We start from the raw sequence: 20,235 nt of genomic DNA, 5'->3' as shown, positions 1-20,235 counted from the left end.
TTGGATACAAAGTCGACAGACTGGTGGAAAGTCAAAGCTGGCAGACCAGAACGTCTGCATACATGCAACATCATACCATCCGACAGGATGTTTACCAGAACTGTTCAGGTCCAAGCTTCATTCACAACGTTCACATCTGAATTATTATTAATAACTTACAGAAACATTGCCTGCAGTAGTCCTTCTGTCTCTCTCTGTCGCTACGCTCATTCTCTGTAATTGTCTCAATCCTCAGTCCAAAAGTCAAAAAGATGGATGTAATCATTTCTAAAAATTCACACCATGTTTTTATCTAACCAAACATTCTGCTTCAGTCTATATTTGTTGGCGTTTAGCCTTTCAAAGCCAGTTTACTGTCCCTCATACACCTTTATTAACGGGGCGGTCTAGCAGCGATCTAACAGCACCAAGAACAAGAAGAACAGGCAGAATTCACAACACTGACAGTCGGAGAAGTTTGTTAGCTTCTTGTTGCAGCGTTACATTTAGTTGTTTCTGAGCGTCTTTCTTATTAAACTAGGCTATATGTTAGCGGATATTATTTAAATGAGCACACTCATGTAATCTAATATTGAATATTATTCAGTGTGTTCAATATGTCTAGGCCTCTACATCTTTATATTTCAGAGACTATACAATGCTGTCAGACAATATGTAATATGTTGCTGTGGAGATAAAGCTTTGATTGAGGAAAAATAACACATTTGGTATTGTTTGGTCGACGCACAATTTGTATGTTTTTATAGTTACATTTAATTGATTGATTGTTAATGTTACCAGTGATCGATCAATGAAAGTGCTTACAATTTGCAACATTATATTGGAATAAAATATTCAATATCAGAAACACATGGTGATCGTATCTAACAGTGAGTCAATATATTAACTGTGATATTGAACTCCACTATTGACCAATCACACAATGTGAATCAGGTATCTCCATAAACTGGTCGTCATCACAGACTCTTTGTAAGATTTCTTGTGGTGTACCACAGGGTTCAATCCTAGGTCCACTCAATTTACATTTATTATTATATTAATATGTGACCAATGAGCTCCTCCAGCTGGTCCAAAATGCTGCTACCAGTCTGTTAACTAGGAGGAAGTGGAACTGAGAGAAGGTCAAATCCAGATCTAAGAGGAGACGGAGAGATTCAGGGAGGAGCTAAGATGTTACTGAACTATAGAAGAGAGAGGAACTTCTATATTCAGCAGAGTTCAATACACAAACCATCAACATTACCTTCATTCAACATGCTCTCATTGGACTGTTATGGACTTTCTCTACTGTTTGTCACTATTCTAACAGGTACGCTAGATTCTGCTGTTTTAAAACAACTTGAACTCCAATGTTTCATAAATGGGATTCATTTCTTCAGAGTTCTGTAACATAATAAATAACAGAGTTGTCTCTTCCTTCAGGTGTCAGCTGTGGAGAACTCACTCCAGTCAAGAATGAAGAGTCCAGTTTAGAAGACAGCACTGTTACTCTGTCCTACACATACTCTGAAAAACCAACTGGTAATGATTATTTCTTCTGGTATCGACAATATCCAGGAAAACCACCAGAGTTCATCGTCTCACAAACTATTAAAGTGAGCGGACTGAAGATTGAAGTGGATCAGAACCAGAACCAAATCCATCTGATCATCTCCTCTGCTGCAGTGTCAGACTCTGCTGTGTACTACTGTGCTGTGAAGCCCACAGTGACAGGAAACACCAAAACTCTGTACAAAAACCTTTGGAGCAAAGACAACACAATACTCCACAACGTCCACTAGAGGGAGTCACACTCTGTTCCACTTTAAGACGATAACACAACAAATGCTCCAACAACTCAACCAACATCATCATCATCCACTAAAGCTGTTCTTTCTCTGCTGTTTCACCCTTAAAGCTCAAACTGGTTCTCACAACATGACAGTTTGATCCAGAGGACATATTACTAGACGCACAATGATCCCTGATTAGTGAAGCCTCTCTTAAAGGAGCCACATCGACATGAAAAGATCCTCAGTAATGACAGGCCTACATCTAATCTACCCTTTATCAGCAAAGATCGGACCGTACAGTGTGATCACTCAGGTCGTGGCTGATGATCGGACCGTACAGCGTGATCACTCAGGTCGTGGCTGGTGATCGGACCGTACAGCGTGATCACTCAGGTCGTGGCTGATGATCGGACCATACAGCGTGATCACTCAGGTCGTGGCTGGTGATCGGACCGTACAGTGTGATCACTCAGGTCGTGGCTGATGATCGGACCGTACAGTGTGATCACTCAGGTCGTGGCTGATGATCGGACCGTACAGTGTGATTACTCAGGTCGTGGCTGGTGATCGGACCGTACAGTGTGATCACTCAGGTCGTGGCTGATGATCGGACTGTACAGTGTGATCACTCAGGTCGTGGCTGATGGTCGGACCGTACAGTGTGATCACTCAGGTCGTGGCTGATGATCGGACCGTACAGTGTGATCACTCAGGTCGTGGCTGATGATCGGACCGTACAGTGTGATCACTCAGGTCGTGGCTGATGATCCGACCGCACAGTGTGATCACTCAGGTCGTGGCTGATGATCCGACCGTACAGTGTGATCACTCAGGTCGTGGCTGATGATCGGACCGTACAGTGTGATCACTCAGGTCGTGGCTGATGATCGGACCGTACAGTAGGAGCTACACAACATTTCAATATTAAGAAAATGGCTTGTTGAGAACCAACAATGTCGTTACTGAAGCTATTTTTATCTCATCTTTATATGTACTTGGACTTTATCTGCTCAGGTTGTTTAACTGTACTGTATATGCTTTATACCACTGTAGTATGTTCTGACCTGTTGTATTATTTTTATTATTCAATTATTAGTATTCTACTCGGCTACATTTACATCTGTTTGAATGTTCAACATTGTCCCTTTTCAAATGAAAATGAAATTAAAGGATATGACGAGTAGGGATGATATCAGGTTGTTCAGTCTGATGATGATGATGATGATGATGATGATGATGATGATGATAATGATGATGATGATGATGATGATGATGTCAACAGACCACAGCAGGAGGAAGAGCTCCACAGCTGAATATGAACAGCTTCATGTTGGCAGTGAAGAGCTGCTGTGTTCTCTTTAGTGTTCATTCACAACCAGTGAAAGTAATGCAGCTCTTTTTAGTTTGGATGATGATGTTCACGTTTCATCCTGGTAAGTCAACTTCTACCATTAAAGGCAGTTTAAAGAAATACAAATGTCCTGGTGAAATCTCTCTTTGTTCTCTTCAGGATCCTCGGAGGATTTAGTGAAACCATTTAAAGATGTAATGCCGGCGTTGGAAGGAGACAATGTGACTCTCTCCTGCAGCTATTCAGGCTCTGTACAAAACCTCTACTGGTATCAACACAAGTCCAGTTCATCTCCACAGCTTCTCATCACGGAGTATTCAGAGGACACAGCAGGGTTGTCTTTTACACATGACAAAAATACTAAAGAGTTTCATCTGATCATCTCCTCTGCTGCAGTGTCAGACTCTGCTGTGTACTACTGTGCTGTGAGGCCCACAGTGACAGGAAACACCTAAACTCTGTACAAAAACCTTTGGAGCAAAGACAACACAATACTCCACAACGTCCACTAGAGGGCCACATTATCCAGTAGGAGGTGCACTACTCGTGCACTGTGTTCAACCATTCAGTCAATCACAAGTGCTGCTGTGAAGAGAACAATTGTCAGACTGAATGTTGAACATCAGCTAGTTTCTCCTGTTGATTTAAACCTTGTTGTAGAGATGGAACATTGGCTGTGGATTATTCTTGCTGCTCTTTTCTTTGGTAAGATACAAACAACTCCATGTTGTGATTCTTTTCTCCAGGTTGATAGAAAGTGGAGTGTTTGTGTCCACAGAGTAACACTGTCCAGTTGTCTTCTCCTCTCAGCCTCATCAACAATCAGTCAGTCTAATGGCTTCATTTTCTCTACTTTTTCCAGGACTAATAGCTGGAGACCAAATCTCTCCTGTAAAAGATGAGCTCAGTAAAAGAGAAGGAGAATCTGTCTCACTCAGATGTGACTATGAGACAACTTCAGACTACGTTTTCCTTTATTGGTACAGACATCATGGTGACCTTCAGGCTCCTCAGTTTATACTCTGGAAAGGAGCAAGAAGCATCACAGATGAGTATATTCCTGATAAACGATATCAATGTGAAACAGGGTTCAACTCAACTGAAGTGACCATTAGCAGACTAACCCTGGCAGACACAGCTCTCTACTACTGTGCTCTAGAAACACAGTGATACAAAGTGGAGAAGAGGCTGTACAAAAAGCTCAACACAGATATGGGACTACTCTTCAGAGAGGAGGGAAGTGGTATTCAAACCACAGCTTCATATCAGATGGATTCTGATCAGAGTCACTGTGTTACAGCTGCTAATGAAACACTGGGGGGGGGGGGGGGGGATCCACATGAGCAGCAAATCCACATCAGGGACCAACCAAACACAACCCACCATGACAAGAGGGAGACTGATTCAGTCCTCTTGGTACCCTGTGGGTCATTAGGTCACCATGAGCTCCTTCCATTCTTCACTATCCTCTGAAAGCTGCAGATACACCCCAAATAGACCTTGAAACACTAACTACTACAACTCTACCATGAACAGTGATGATATCTGGAGACAGAGTCAGACATGAACAGCTCCACGTTTTACCAAGTCAACAACCGGTTGCTTCCACAACAACTGCAGCATCTTTGAATGTGACGTCTCACGGCTGCAGACGACCAAAAGATACCAAACTGTCCATTTACATTGAAGAGAAGAAGCAGTGTGAAGAGAGCAGAAAGAGTCACATGTTGATCACATGTTCATCCTCAGTTTACTGTCAGTCTTTGTGATCACAGATATTAAAGCAGCTTTTCTCTGTTGTGGAACAAAGTGAATGTAAAACAGGACACATGTCTCCTGAAACGTCCAATGATGAGTCCACACAACAGCGTCAGCAGTAGGAAAGGAGAGAGGCCCAAAGTGTGTTAGTGTTGTGTTGGGGCTGTGAATGAGCCCTGTCACTGTGATCAGCTTCCTCCTTCTAATCCACCAACTCAGTGTTGATGAAGACTACACAGAGAGATCACAGCCTTCTTTAGACTCAACACTGCACACATGACTCCTCTGTTCATCTCAGTGCTGCTGGCTGCTACGAGCCTCGGTAGGAACACAACTGTCTTTCTTTGCTATCCGTCCAACATTGACATGATTCTTTAACGGCACGCTGATACTGTTTGTTGCTGTTTGACAGAATGCAGAGCGCAAAAAGACAACGTGCTGCAACCAGAAGGAGATGAGACTGCTGCTGAAGGAGAGGCAGTAACACTTGGCTGTCAATATAACAGCACTTCATCTAATCACTATCTGTTCTGGTACAAACAGGATGGAAACAACAGCCCCAAATTCATCCTGAGCCGCTTTAAGGTCGGCTCGGGGAAAACAGAGGACCAGGAGAGATTTTCATCCACACTGAATTCAGCCTTAAGATCAGTTCCTCTGAGGATCCAGAAGCTTCAGCTGTCAGACTCTGCTGTGTACTACTGTGCTGTGAAGCCCACAGTGACAGGAAACACCACAACTCTGTACAAAAACCTTTGGAGCAAAGACAACACAATACTCCACAACGTCCACTAGAGGGAGTCACACTCTGTTCCACTTCAACAAGAGCTGATGATCCAGTCTAGATTGTTTCCCCTCATGAGTCAGTTGTGATGAAGACCTTTAGAGATGAAACTTATCTGAATATGAGTCTCCTCCTGACTGCACAGGTGGCTTCATGACAGACAACTGTTTGATTCCAGCTGTGAACATCAGACCAAACACAACTCACTAAACTTTTTCATGATGACCATTCAGTTACAACATTTCACCTCCGTCAACATGGAAAAACTGGCTGCTATTCTGCTCTGTTCAACTCTCGTAGGTACGGATGTTTCTGACAGTAAAACCTGAAATATCAGATCACAATTTAACGTTTCAAAGACAGAAATCTGGATGTCATCACTTCATCACTAATAAATACTCAACAATATATCTGAGTGAAAGCAACAATATATCTGAGTGCAAGCAAAAATATATCTGAGTGTAAGCAATAATATATCTGAGTGCAAGCGACAATATATTTGTGTGTAAGATACAATATATCTGAGTGCAAGCAATAATATATCTGAGTGCAAGCGACAATATATTTGTGTGTAAGATACAATATATTTGAGCATAAGCAACGATATATCTGACTGCGGGCAAAAATATATTTGAGTGTAAGTAACAATATATGAGTGCCAGCAACAATATATCTGAGTGCCAGCAACAGTATATCTGAGTGTAAGCAACAGCATTTGAGTGTAAGCAACAATTTATCTGAGTGCAAACGACAATATATTTGAGCGCAAGCAACAATATATCTGAGTGCAAACGACAATATATCTGAGTGCAAGCAACAATATATCTGAGTGCAAACGACAATATATCTGAGTGCAAGCAACAATATATCGGGCGTGAACGTGACTCTGGGTGTGCACATAAGCATTTACATGTGCATAGGTCTGTGCACATAAGCTGTAGAGATTCAGGGAGGAGCTAAGATGTTACTGAGCTATAGAAGAGAGAGGAACTTCTATATTCAGCAGAGTTCATTACACAAACCATCAACATTACCTTCATTCAACATGCTCTCATTGGACTGTTATGGACTTTCTCTACTGTTTGTCACTATTCTAACAGGTACGCTAGATTCTGCAGTTTTACAAACAACTTGAACTCCAATGTTTCATAAATGGGATTCATTTCTTCAGAGTTCTGTAACATAATAAATAACAGAGTTGTCTCTTCCTTCAGGTGTCAGCTGTGGAAAACTCACTCCAGTCAAGAATGAAGAGTCCAGTTTAGAAGACAGCACTGTTACTCTGTCCTACAAATACTCTGAAAAACCAACTGGTACTGATTATTTCTTCTGGTATCGACAATATCCAGGAAAACCACCAGAGTTCATCGTCTCACAAACTCTTAAAGTGAGTGGACTGAAGATTGAAGTGGATCAGAACCAGAACCAAATCCATCTGAACATCTCCTCTGCTGCAGTGTCACACTCTGCTGTGTACTACTGTGCTCTGCAGCCCACAGTGACAGGAAACACCTAAACTCTGTACAAAAACCTTTGGAGCAAAGACAACACAATACTCCACAACGTCCACTAGAGGGAGTCACACTCTGTTCCACTTCAACAGGAGCTAATGATCCAGTCTAGATTGTTTCCCCTCATGAGTCAGTTGTGATGAAGACCTTTAGAGATGAAACTTATCTGAATATGAGTCTCCTCCTGACTGCACAGGTGGCTTCATGACAGAGAACTGTTTGATTCCAGCTTTGAACATCAGACCAAACACAACTCACTAAACTTTTTCATACTGAACATTCAGTTACAACATTTCACCTCCGTCAACATGGAAAAACTGGCTGCTATTCTGCTCTGTTCAACTCTCGTAGGTACGGATGTTTCTGACAATAAAACCTGAAATATCAGTTCACAATTTAACGTTTCAAAGACACAAATCTGGACGTCATCACTTCATCACTAATAAATGCTCAACAATATATCTGAGTGCAAGCAACAATATATCTGAGTGCAAGCAACTATAGCTCTGATTTTAAGCAACAATATATCTGAGTGCAAGCAACAATATATTTGAGTACAAGAAAAAAATATATCTGAGTACAAGAAACAATATATCTGAGTTTAAGCAACAATATATCTGAGTGCAAGCGACAATATAGCTGAATGCAAACGATAATATAGCTGATGGCAAGGAACAATTTATCTGAGTGCCAGCAACAATATATCTGAGTGCAAACGACAATATATCTGACTGCAATCAACAATATCTCTGAGTTTAAGCAACAATATATTTGAGTGCAAGCAACAATATATCTGAGTTTGCGCAACAATATATCTGAGTGTAAACAACAATATATCTGAGTGCAATCAACAATATCTCTGAGTTTAAGCGACAATATATCTGAGTGCAAGCGACAATATATCTGAGTGCAAGCAACAATATCTCTGAGCTTAAGCAACAATATATCTGAGTTCAAGCAAAAATATACAGTATCTTAGTGCAAGCAACAAAATATCTGAATTTAAGAAACAATATATCTTAGCTCAAGCAACAATATAACTGAGTTTAAGCAATACTATATCTTAGTGCAAGCAACAATATCTTTGAGTTTAAGCGACAATATATCTGAATGCAAGCAATAATATATCTGAGTTTAAGCAATACTATATCTGAGCGCAAGCAACAATATCTCTGAGTTTAAGCGACAATATATCTGAGCATAAGGAACAATATATCGGAGTGCAAGCAGCTATATATGAGTGCAAACAACAACATATCTGAGTGCAAGCAACAATATCTCTGAGTTTAAGCGACAATATATCTGAGCGTAAGGAACAATATATCTGAGTGCATGCAACTATATATGAGTGCAAGCAACAATATATCTGAGTGCAAGCAACAATATCTCTGAGTGCAATCAACAATATATCTGAGCAAGCAGCAATATATCTGAGTTCAAGCAACAATATTTCTGAGCATAAGCAACAATATATGACTGCAAGCAACAATATATCTGAGTGCAAGAAAGAATATATCTGAGTGCCAGTAACAATATCTCTGAGTGCAAGCAACAATATATCTGAGTGCAAGCAACAATATATCAAGTGCGAGCAACAATATATCTGAGTGCAAGCAACAATATATCTGAGTGCGAGCAACAATTAATCTGACTGGAAGCAACATTATCTCTGAGTTTAGTCAACAATATATCAGGAGTGAACGTGTCTCTGTGTGTGCTAATAAGCATGTACATGTGCATAGGTGTGTGCGCATAACCATGTGCTCAAACATGACCAAAATCAGTCCTGGATAATATTTGACGCTGAGCTTTCCTTTCATCATCAGCTGATTTAACATAATGTTGTCTCTACTTTAGGAGGTGATCCATCCTTTAAATCATCACAGCTACCGTTCTGTAACTCCTGTTATAAACACCAGAAAAAGAAGAAGTTCCCTCCTCCAGCTGGTCCAAAATGCTGCTACCAGTCTGTTAACCAGGAGGAAGTGGAACTGAGAGAAGGTCAAATCCAGATCTAAGAGGAGACGGAGAGATTCAGGGAGGAGCTAAGATGTTACTGAACTATAGAAGAGAGAGGAACTTCTGTATTCAGCAGAGTTCAATACACAAACCATCAACATTACCTTCATTCAACATGCTCTCATTGGACTGTTATGGACTTTCTCTACTGTTTGTCACTATTCTAACAGGTACGCTAGATTCTGCTGTTTTAAACACAACTTGAACTCCAATGTTTCATAAATGGGATTCATTTCTTCAGAGTTCTGTAACATAATAAATAACAGAGTTGTCTCTTCCTTCAGGTGTCAGCTGTGAAGAACTCACTCCAGTCAAGAATGAAGAGTCCAGTTTAGAAGACAGCACTGTTACTCTGTCCTACACATACTCTAAACTGAAACCTACTGGTAGTGATTATTTCTTCTGGTATCGACAATATCCAGGAAAACCACCAGAGTTCATCATCTCACACTCTTCTTCAGGAGAAGTAGGACTTTTTAAAGTCACTGGACTGAAGATTAAAGTGGATCAGAACCAGAAGCAAATCCATCTGAACATCTCCTCTGCTGCAGTGTCACACTCTGCTGTGTACTACTGTGCTGTGAAGCCCACAGTGACAGGAAACACCTAAACTCTGTACAAAAACCTTTGGAGCAAAGACAACACAATACTCCACAACGTCCACTAGAGGGCCACATTATCCAGTAGGAGGTGCACTACTCGTGCACTGTGTTCAACCATTCAGTCAATCACAAGTGCTGCTGTGAAGAGAACAATTGTCAGACTGAATGTTGAACATCAGCTAGTTTCTCCTGTTGATTTAAACCTTGTTGTAGAGATGGAACATTGGCTGTGGATTATTCTTGCTGCTCTTTTCTTTGGTAAGATACAAACAACTCCATGTTTCCTCTCTCAACACTTTTCACTAGTAACTGAGCTGTGAGTGCTTTTAATGTTCATTATACAGAGAAGCAACAACACATCATTTCTGTTGCTATCTAGTAGCTTCTAAAGAACTCCTTCTATGGTTTAATGTGACATCAGACAGCAGTCAGTGAAAATCCAGACTATTCTAAATGTCTCTGATTGTGACTCTGTGGCTAGGTAACTCTTTAAACCTACTGATTGTTCTCCTTTAATCAATCATCTTTATTCATTCATCTCTTCCTCTGCATGTTCTCTTCTTCCCCAGAGTGTAAAGGAGAAGACAGAGTGAACCAGACAACAGGAGATGTCATCGCTACTGAAGGACACACACTTACACTGGACTGTACATTTGAGACCAGTTACCCAAATCCTACTTTGTTCTGGTACAAACAGGAAGTTCATGATTACCCAAAGTCTATCCTGCAACGCTACTCTGGAGCAAAGGATGCTGGAGACGTTCAGAAAGACAGAATTGATGCTAGAGTCGACAAGAAATCAGTTCCTCTGAGGATCCAGAAGCTTCAGCTGTCAGACTCTGCTGTGTACTACTGTGCTCTGCGGCCCACAGTGACAGGAAACACCTAAACTCTGTACAAAAAACCTTTGGAGCAAAGACAACACAATACTCCACAACGTCCACTAGAGGGAGTCACACTCTGTTCCACTTCAACAGGAGCTGATGATCCAGTCTAGATTGTTTCCCCTCATGAGTTCAGAAGGAAACAAAACCTGACCGGACGGAGTATTTCTCTACACTGTTTTTTTCTGTCAAGTAATTTATTTTAAACAAGAATTTTTCTCTTTTTTGTCAAATATTTCTTTTGTATTTTTTTTTTTAAAACATTAAAAATAAATGTATTGTTAAGTATTTTTTTCGAATTTGTTTTTGTCCAATAATTTTTTTTTGTTGAACATTTTTTTTTTCGTCAAATATTTTTTTGTATTTTTATATTTGGTCAAGTATTTTTTTATATTCATTTTTTGTCACATATTTTTTTCGGATTTTTTTTTGGTCAAATATTTTTTCGGATTTTTTTTTTTCCAATATTTTTTTTTGTTAAATACTTTTTTTATTCGTCAAATATTTTTTGTATTTTTATATTTGGTCAAGTATTTTTAGTATTTCTTTTTTGTCAAATATTTTTTTCAGATTTTGTTTTGGTCAAATATGTTTTTCGGATTTTTTTGGGCATTTCTTTTCTTATTTTTTTGGTAAAGTATTTTTTTTGTCAAATAGTTGTCAGTGTTCATTTGTCAATAATCTTTTCCGGATTTTTTTTGTCAAATTTTTTAGTTTTTTTTTTTTTTGGTTAAACTTTTTTTTCTGATTTTTGGGTTTTTGTTTTTGTCAGATTTATTTTTGATCACGGCTACCGATAAATGTACCACATCTAAGTGGAATCATGAGGATCCCCCTAATATTACTCAGTGGATTAATGAAGTAAATTCATGTGCTCCCTTGGAAAAAATAACCTATGCTATAAGAGGTAGCCCACAGCTTTTCTTTAGGATAGGGGATCCATGGCTCACTTATATAGAATCTTCTTAACCTAACCTCTATCTGGTATTTACTTAATTATTATTTATTATTTTGATATGTGCTGTTTTCTTTTTTCTTTCTTTTTTTCCCCTTCATTTATTTAATTAATTAATTTATTTATTTAAAGTTTCTATCTTACTACCATTAATTAAATAACTGTAGTACTTATTACTTTTAATTCTAACTAACTTATGAAATTATTTTCAATATTATTTTTATGTTATTTTCTCTGTATCTTTACCTCTAGGAGTGGGAAGAAGGCTGGACCTGTCTCTGTGTGAGAGTGGGAAGTGATGTGTACGTATGTAAATATTAAATGTTAAATGTAAGGTTTAATTTTTTTTGTATTTTGGCACCAGGGTTAATTTTTGTTATGTTTGTTATGCTATGTTTGGGAAAAAAAGAATAAAAAGAATTTTCCAAAAAAATATATATTTTTTTTTGTAATTTTTTTTTCAAATATTTTTTGGGGATTTTTTTTAATCAAATAATATATCATATTATCTTTCTGACAATAACACCTGAAATATCAGTTCAGAATTTATCATTTCAAAGACACAAATGTGGACGTCATCACTTCATCTCTAATAACTGCTCACTAACCTGTTAACAGCATCATTTGTTTTCACTAAAACATTCACTGAGTGATGGATCACATGAAGGAAGAGAAGTCAGAGTTCAGAAGGAAACAAAACCAGACAGGACAGAGAGTCCTTCTCTCAGCATTTCACTGCTTTAACTGCTACACTATGAATTATGGACAATGAGCAACTGTTGAATGTTAAATTATCCAAAAACGTAGCGAACCGTGAATCTCGTGAAGCGTTCCACCTCTAATAATCACTTTATTGATGCATCATGTGCTTTAGTGTGAGCTGACTGTGTTTCCCAGTTATTATTCATGTGCAATAAATAATGCTTTTACTGATATAGAATCCCTTCAGCTAAGGTCAAATGACATTATTCAGACAGTACATTACAGTTTCTAGTTGATCAGTTTCCCAGAAGCACACGTCTTCTGGACGTCCAAATAATGTGAATGGATTGAACGCTGATGGAAGAGTTCTCTGGCCACACCCACTGAGGTTTAACTCAACCAATGAGATTCTTTGTGTCTCCAGAGCAGAAATGTTTGAGGAACTAAAAGCCCAGTCAGCTTGATGTTGAGGAGAAGGGCTGTGCAGCAGAGAGGCTGTTTAGTTCTTTCATTCTACTGCAGTGGAACAACATCGCTCATCTGCTGTCTGTTTGGCTTTAACAACTCCAAAGACATGTTGCTTTACCTCTTTTTACTCTTCTTTACCTTTATAGGTGAGTGTTAGAACAGAGATCAACGTCTCATTGAACCTGCTGGATTAACCACACATTTCACTACTACAGCTTTATCTGTGGAAGGGAACACTTTATAGGATAGAAAAAGACATTTGGTGGTGTTTTATCTCTAAATGATCAGAGAGGACAGAAAAAGTCTCTTGATGTCACAATCTCTTGCAGACTAACTGACATGAATAATACTCATTTTGCAGCCCTGGGTTCCATGAACAGCATAAATCCACAAAGTACTGAAGAACATGTTGCAGAGGGCAGAGACATCAACCTGACCTGTACATATGAGGGAGGTAATATCAACAATATCCAGTGGTACCGACAATACCAGAGATCCAGACCAGAGTTCCTGCTCCACATCACCGAGGGAGGATTGATTCATCCAACTGGTTCTGGTTTCTCAGCTCACATTAACAAAGCAGAGAAACATGTTGATCTGGAGATCATCTCAGCTAAAGTGTCACACTCTGCTGTGTACTACTGTGCTGTGACGCCCACAGTGACAGGAAACACCTAAACTCTGTACAAAAACCTTTGGAGCAAAGACAACACAATACTCCACAACGTCCACTAGAGGGAGTCACACTCTGTTCCACTCCAACAGGAGATGATGATCCAGTCTACATTGTTTTATTCAACAGTAACTGGTGATAATGAGCTGTTGTGGGATATTATTTATATGAACAATAGCTCATCATAACTGAGTAGAACAGCTGATCCTCTGATATCTAATAGAGCTCAGATTAAACTCTGGAGGTGAGTAATTTAGTGAGGAACTCTCTGATATATTCATAACTGACTAAATGTGAAACTATTTAAAAAATGCCACCATCATATCGGAGTAGGGATGATATCGATAAATGGACGATCCATTAATCGGTCGTTAAGAACTCGATCAAACGGGTGAAATGTAATGGATCTATCAAATAAAGATGTGAAATATGAACAAGGTGTAGTTACATTCTAGATATCAGTAGGATGGAGGATTATTTAAGCATGTTTCAATGACTCTCATTCACCACCAGAGGGCGCTGGGAGAGGTGGTGGAGGTGGCCACGGCGAACCCACAGGCTGAAGGCGATGAACCCGACAGAGACGCTCGGTCAACGGTGTCGGGAGCTGCGGCCGTGAGTCGGGCCTCCGCCGTGGCTCTGGCTGGCTGCGTGGACACGGAGGTTGACAACTTTTTACGGGACATTGTTCATCCTTGGATACAAAGTCGACAGACTGGTGGAAAGTCAACGCGGGGAGATTCCCCGGACCGGCAAAGCTGGCAGGCCAGAACGTCTGCATACATGCAACATCATACCATCCGACAGGATGTTTACCAGAACTGTTCAGGTCCAAGCTTCATTCACAACGTTCACATCTGAATTATTATTAATAACTTACAGAAACATTGCCTGCAGTAGTCCTTCTGTCTCTCTCTGTCGCTACGCTCATTCTCTGTAATTGTCTCAATCCTCAGTCCAAAAGTCAAAAAGATGGATGTAATCATTTCTAAAAATTCACACCATGTTTTTATCTAACCAAACATTCTGCTTCAGTCTATATTTGTTGGCGTTTAGCCTTTCAAAGCCAGTTTACTGTCCCTCATACACCTTTATTAACGGGGCGGGCTAGCAGCGATCTAACAGCACCAAGAACAAGAAGAACAGGCAGAAATCACAACACTGACAGTCGGAGAAGTTTGTTAACTTCTTGTTGCAGCGTTACATTTAGTTGTTTCTGAGCATCTTTCTTATTAAACTAGGCTATATGTTAGCGGATATTATTTTAATGAGCACACTCCTCATGTAATCTAATATTGAATATTATTCAGTGTGTTCAATATGTCTAGGCCTCTACATCTTTATATTTCAGAGACTATACAATGCTGTCAGACAATATGTAATATGTTGCTGTGGAGATAAAGCTTTGATTGAGGAAAAATAACACATTTGGTATTGTTTGGTCGACGCACAATTTGTATGTTTTTATAGTTACATTTAATTGATTGATCGTTAATGTTACCAGTGATCGATCAATGAAAGTGCTTACAATTTGCAACATTATATTGGAATAAAATATTCAATATCAGAATCGTATCTAACAGTGAGTCAATATATTCACTGTTATATTGAACTCCGCTATTGACCAATCACACAATGTGAATCAAGTATCTCCATAAACTGGTCGTCATCACAGACTCTTTGTAAGATTTCTTGTGGTGTACCACAGGGTTCAATCCTAGGACCACTCAATTTACATTTATTATTATATTAATATGTGACCAATGAGCTCCTCCAGCTGGTCCAAAATGCTGCTACCAGTCTGTTAACCAGGAGGAAGTGGAACTGAGAGAAGGTCAAATCCAGATCTAAGAGGAGACGGAGAGATTCAGGGAGGAGCTAAGATGTTACTGAACTATAGAAGAGAGAGGAACTTCTATATTCAGCAGAGTTCAATACACAAACCATCAACATTACCTTCATTCAACATGCTCTCATTGGACTGTTATGGACTTTCTCTACTGTTTGTCACTATTCTAACAGGTACGCTAGATTCTGCTGTTTTAAAAACAACTTGAACTCCAATGTTTCATAAATGGGATTCATTTCTTCAGAGTTCTGCAACATAATAAATAACAGAGTTGTCTCTTCCTTCAGGTGTCAGCTGTGGAGAACTCACTCCAGTCAATAATGAAGAGTCCAGTTTAGAAGACAGCACTGTTACTCTGTCCTACACATACTCTAAACAACCAACTGCTGGTGATTATTTCTTCTGGTATCGACAATATCCAGGAAAACCACCAGAGTTCATCATCTCCCATTCAGGAACTGGAAGTATAATGAAACATCAAATCACTAAACTGAAGATTGAAGTGGATCAGAACCAGAAGCAAATCCATCTGAACATCTCCTCTGCTGCAGTGTCAGACTCTGCTGTGTACTACTGTGCTGTGAGGCCCACAGTGACAGGAAACACCAAAACTCTGTACAAAAACCTTTGGAGCAAAGACAACACAATACTCCACAACGTCCACTAGAGGGCCACATTATCCAGTAGGAGGTACACTACTCGTGCACTGTGTTCAACCATTCAGTCAATCACAAGTGCTGCTGTGAAGAGAACAATTGTCAGACTGAATGTTGAACATCAGCTAGTTTCTCCTGTTGATTTAAACCTTGTTGTAGAGATGGAACATTGGCTGTGGATTATTCTTGCTGCTCTTTTCTTTGGTAAGATACAAACAACTCCATGTTGTGATTCTTTTCTCCAGGTTGATAGAAAGTGGAGTGTTTGTGTCCACAGAGTAACACTGTCCAGTTGTCTTCTCCTCTCAGCCTCATCAACAATCAGTCAGTCTAATGGCTTCATTTTCTCTACTTTTTCCAGGACTAATAGCTGGAGACCAAATCTCTCCTGTAAAAGATGAGCTCAGTAAAAGAGAAGGAGAATCTGTCTCACTCAGATGTGACTATGAGACAACTTCACAACGCGTTATCCTTTATTGGTACAGACATCATGGTGACCACCAGGCTCCTCAGTTTATACTCTGGAAAGGAGCAAGAAGCATCACAAATGAGTATATTCCTGATAAACGATATCAATGTGAAACAGGGTTCAACTCAACTGAAGTGACCATTAGCAGACTAACCCTGGCAGACACAGCTCTCTACTACTGTGCTCTAGAAACACAGTGATACAAAGTGGAGAAGAGGCTGTACAAAAAGCTCAACACAGATATGGGACTACTCTTCAGAGAGGAGGGAAGTGGTATTCAAACCACAGCTTCATGTCAGATGGATTCTGATCAGAGTCACTGTGGTTACAGCTGCTAATGAAATACTGGGGGGAGGGGGGGATCCACATGAGCAGCAAATCCACATCAGGGACCAACCAAACACAACCCACCATGACAAGAGAGAGACTGATTCAGTCCTCTTGGTACCCTGTGGGTCATTAGGTCACCATGAGCTCCTTCCATTCTTCACTATCCTCTGAAAGCTGCAGATACACCCCAAATAGACCCTGAGACACTAACTACTACAACTCTACCATGAACAGTGATGATATCTGGAGACAGAGTCACACATGAACAGCTCCACGTTTTACCAAGTCAACAACCGGTTGCTTCCACAACAACTGCAGCATCTTTGAATGTGACGTCTCACGGCTGCAGACGACCAAAAGATACCAAACTGTCCATTTACATTGAAGAGAAGAAGCAGTGTGAAGAGAGCAGAAAGAGTCACATGTTGATCACATGTTCATCCTCAGTTTACTGTCAGTCTTTGTGATCACAGATATTAAAGCAGCTTTTCTCTGTTGTGGAACAAAGTGAATGTAAAACAGGACACATGTCTCCTGAAACGTCCAATGATGAGTCCACACAACAGCGTCAGCAGTAGGAAAGGAGAGAGGCCCAAAGTGTGTTAGTGTTGTGTTGGGGCTGTGAATGAGCCCTGTCACTGTGATCAGCTTCCTCCTTCTAATCCACCAACTCAGTGTTGATGAAGACTACACAGAGAGATCACAGCCTTCTTTAGACTCAACACTGCACACATGACGCCTCTGTTCATCTCAGTGCTGCTGGCTGCTACGAGCCTCGGTAGGAACACAACTGTCTTTCTTTGCTATCCGTCCAATATTGACATGATTCTTTAACGGCACACTGATACTGTTTGTTGCTGTTTGACAGAATGCAGAGCGCAAAAAGACAACGTGCTGCAACCAGAAGGAGATGAGACTGCTGCTGAAGGAGAGGCAGTAACACTTGGCTGTCAATATAACAGCACTTCATCTAATCACTATCTGTTCTGGTACAAACAGGATGGAAACAACAGCCCCAAATTCATCCTGAGCCGCTTTACAGTCGGCTCGGGGAAAACAGAGGACCAGGAGAGATTTTCATCCACACTGAATTCAGCCTTAAGATCAGTTCCTCTGAGGATCCAGAAGCTTCAGCTGTCAGACTCTGCTGTGTACTACTGTGCTCTGCAGCCCACAGTGACAGGAAACACCAAAACTCTGTACAAAAACCTTTGGAGCAAAGACAACACAATACTCCACAACGTCCACTAGAGGGAGTCACACTCTGTTCCACTCCAACAGGAGCTAGTAGTTGTTGCTGTCATCCCGGTCCAGACCTGGCTTTTTGAGGATGGGAGTGACTGATGCCATCTTGAGGCTGTCGGGTACAAGACCAGATGCCAAGGAGGAGTTGATGATGTTCACCATAATGGGGCACAGGGCAGGTAGGCACGCCTTGACCAAGGCTGTGGGCATGGGGTCCAGAGAACAGGTGGAGGCTTTGGCCTTAGTGACCAACTTTGCAACCTGAGGAGCACATACAGGGGAGAAGAAGGAGAGGGAGCACTGAGGCAGGCGAACATCCAAGGGAGCCACGCCCAGTGGCTGAGGTGTGTGTGGAGGGAGGTGGGCAGGCGCCAAGAGCTGCTGATGGATGGACTCGACTTTGTCCTGGAAAAAGTCCAGGAACTTAGTGCAGAGGTCGGGGGCACCTGAGGGGAGGGGGGGGTCGAGGGGGCGAAGGAGCCGGTTGATGGTGGAGAACAGCAGTCTGGGGTGGTTTTGTTGGTTGGTAATGAGGGTGGAGTAGTACTGTGTTTTGGCCTGGGAGAGAGCTACTTTGTAGGCACTCACATTCTCTTTATAAGCCTCAAGGTGGACAGTGAGGCCAGATCTTTTGTAGCGCCTCTCCAGTTGACGGCCGGTGGACTTCTGGGTGCGGAGTTCAGTGGTGAACCAGGGGGCGGGACGGGTATAGGAGACAGTCCGGGTTTTGAGGGGGGCAAGGGAGTCAAGGCTGCCGGATAAAGTGGCGTTGTAGTGGGCAACCAGCCCATCAGCAGAGCTGTCGTGTGGATCTGAGGTCAGATGGGTCGCTATCAGGTCGTTCAGAGCTGGTGTACTCACTGTCTTGATGTTCCTGTACTGGATGGTACGTTTTGTGCGCTGCCTGGGCAGGGTGACAGGAACAGTGCAGAGAACAGCGAGATGGTCTGAAACCGCGAGGTCCAGGCACTGCAGATGGGAGGGAGTTGTGCCAGTGGAGCACACCAGATCCAGCGTGTGGCCTTTAGTGTGGGTGGGACCTTTAACATGCTGTGTGAAGTTGAAACAGTCCAACAGTGACAGGAATTCAGTGGCAAACGAGCAGCTGGTGGAGTCCACATGAATATTAAAGTCACCGAGCAGGAGTGTAGATGGAGACATGGAGCAGACAGAGGTGAGAAGCTCAGACAGCTCAGACATGAAGGTGGTGGAGGCTTTAGGGGGGCGGTAGATGAGGACAACCTGGAGCTGTGTAGACCCAACCAGGGAGAAAATGACACACTCAAACGAGGTGACATTGGGTACTGGGAGGTCTTTGACCAGGATGTCAGCTCGATGTATAACAGCCAGCCCGCCGCCACGACCCATGGAGCGAGGCTTTTGTATGTAGACATATCCAGGGGGAGTGGCTTGATTAAGTGCCATGAAATCCTGTATGAAATGTAGCCAGAACAGCAGCAGCAAACAGTGTAGCCAGAACACAAGGTGGATAGTCCTGGAGTCGTGGCATGGAGATGTCCAAACGTGAGCAGCGGAGTGACGTTGGATAATCCACAGTAAATTGATAGCGCCGCTTGGCTAACAGCTGACAGCTGATCACTGGAGAAGGCGAGCACACAGAGCCAAATGTGCACAATCTTCTGACAGTTAGCAGCACCAGACAGTGAAGTGTAAATACAACTTATAGTGATAACTTATTCCTACATGCAGTAAATGTAGGCACAGATTTAAACAAAAAGCGAAGTTTTGCTACGGAACTGAGAAGCGGCGACAAACACGCCAGCGTCCTCTCAATCCGAAATCTCAAACCAAACATTCTGCTTCAGTCTATATTTGTTGGCGTTTAGCCTTTCAAAGCCAGTTTACTGTCCCTCATACACCTTTATTAACGGGGCGGTCTAGCAGCGATCTAACAGCACCAAGAACAAGAAGAACAGGCAGAAATCACAACACTGACAGTCGGAGAAGTTTGTTAACTTCTTGTTGCAGCGTTACATTTAGTTGTTTCTGAGCGTCTTTCTTATTAAACTAGGCTATATGTTAGCGGATATTATTTTAATGAGCACACTCCTCATGTAATCTAATATTGAATATTATTCAGTGTGTTCAATATGTCTAGGCCTCTACATCTTTATATTTCAGAGACTATACAATGCTGTCAGACAATATGTAATATGTTGCTGTGGAGATAAAGCTTTGATTGAGGA

General features: G+C 41.2%; 2 protein-coding genes and 4 gene segments (V, D, J or C); all 6 read left to right on the top strand.

Moving 5' to 3' along the window:
- LOC119499314 overlaps positions 1–20,235 on the top strand; it is an 843,332-nt gene that overhangs the window by 40,506 nt on the left and 782,591 nt on the right. The window lies entirely within an intron of this gene.
- On the top strand, positions 1,106–1,864 carry LOC119498497. The segment is given in 2 exon segments: positions 1,106–1,309; positions 1,423–1,864. Coding segments are annotated over 2 exon segments (498 nt in total).
- LOC119498525 lies at positions 6,669–7,247 on the top strand. The segment is given in 2 exon segments: positions 6,669–6,765; positions 6,880–7,247. Coding segments are annotated over 2 exon segments (357 nt in total).
- LOC119498502 lies at positions 9,009–9,822 on the top strand. The segment is given in 2 exon segments: positions 9,009–9,365; positions 9,480–9,822. Coding segments are annotated over 2 exon segments (465 nt in total).
- Positions 9,919–14,340, top strand: LOC119497855. Its single transcript, XM_037786274.1, has 3 exons — positions 9,919–10,055; positions 10,367–10,659; positions 13,993–14,340. The coding sequence occupies exons 1-3, from the start codon at positions 10,013–10,015 to the stop codon at positions 14,338–14,340; spliced, it is 684 nt and encodes a 227-aa protein (XP_037642202.1). The 5' UTR covers positions 9,919–10,012.
- On the top strand, positions 17,089–18,034 carry LOC119497854. The segment is given in 2 exon segments: positions 17,089–17,561; positions 17,652–18,034. Coding segments are annotated over 2 exon segments (429 nt in total).

Source organism: Sebastes umbrosus, chromosome 12, assembly GCF_015220745.1.
Source record: "Sebastes umbrosus isolate fSebUmb1 chromosome 12, fSebUmb1.pri, whole genome shotgun sequence".
NCBI lineage: Eukaryota > Metazoa > Chordata > Actinopteri > Perciformes > Sebastidae > Sebastes > Sebastes umbrosus.
Note: the sequence above shows the minus strand (reverse complement) of the source record. Positions and strands in the feature narration are given on the sequence as shown.

Bases quoted from the DNA above. Each gene is read 5' to 3' on its own strand.
- LOC119497855 (XM_037786274.1), top strand. From the start codon at position 10,013: ATGGAACATTGGCTGTGGATTATTCTTGCTGCTCTTTTCTTTG. The intron at 10,056-10,366 runs GTAAGATACAAA...CTTCTTCCCCAG, and splicing joins TCTTGCTGCTCTTTTCTTTG to AGTGTAAAGGAGAAGACAGA. The intron at 10,660-13,992 runs CGGCCCACAGTG...ATTCACCACCAG, and splicing joins CTGTGTACTACTGTGCTCTG to AGGGCGCTGGGAGAGGTGGT.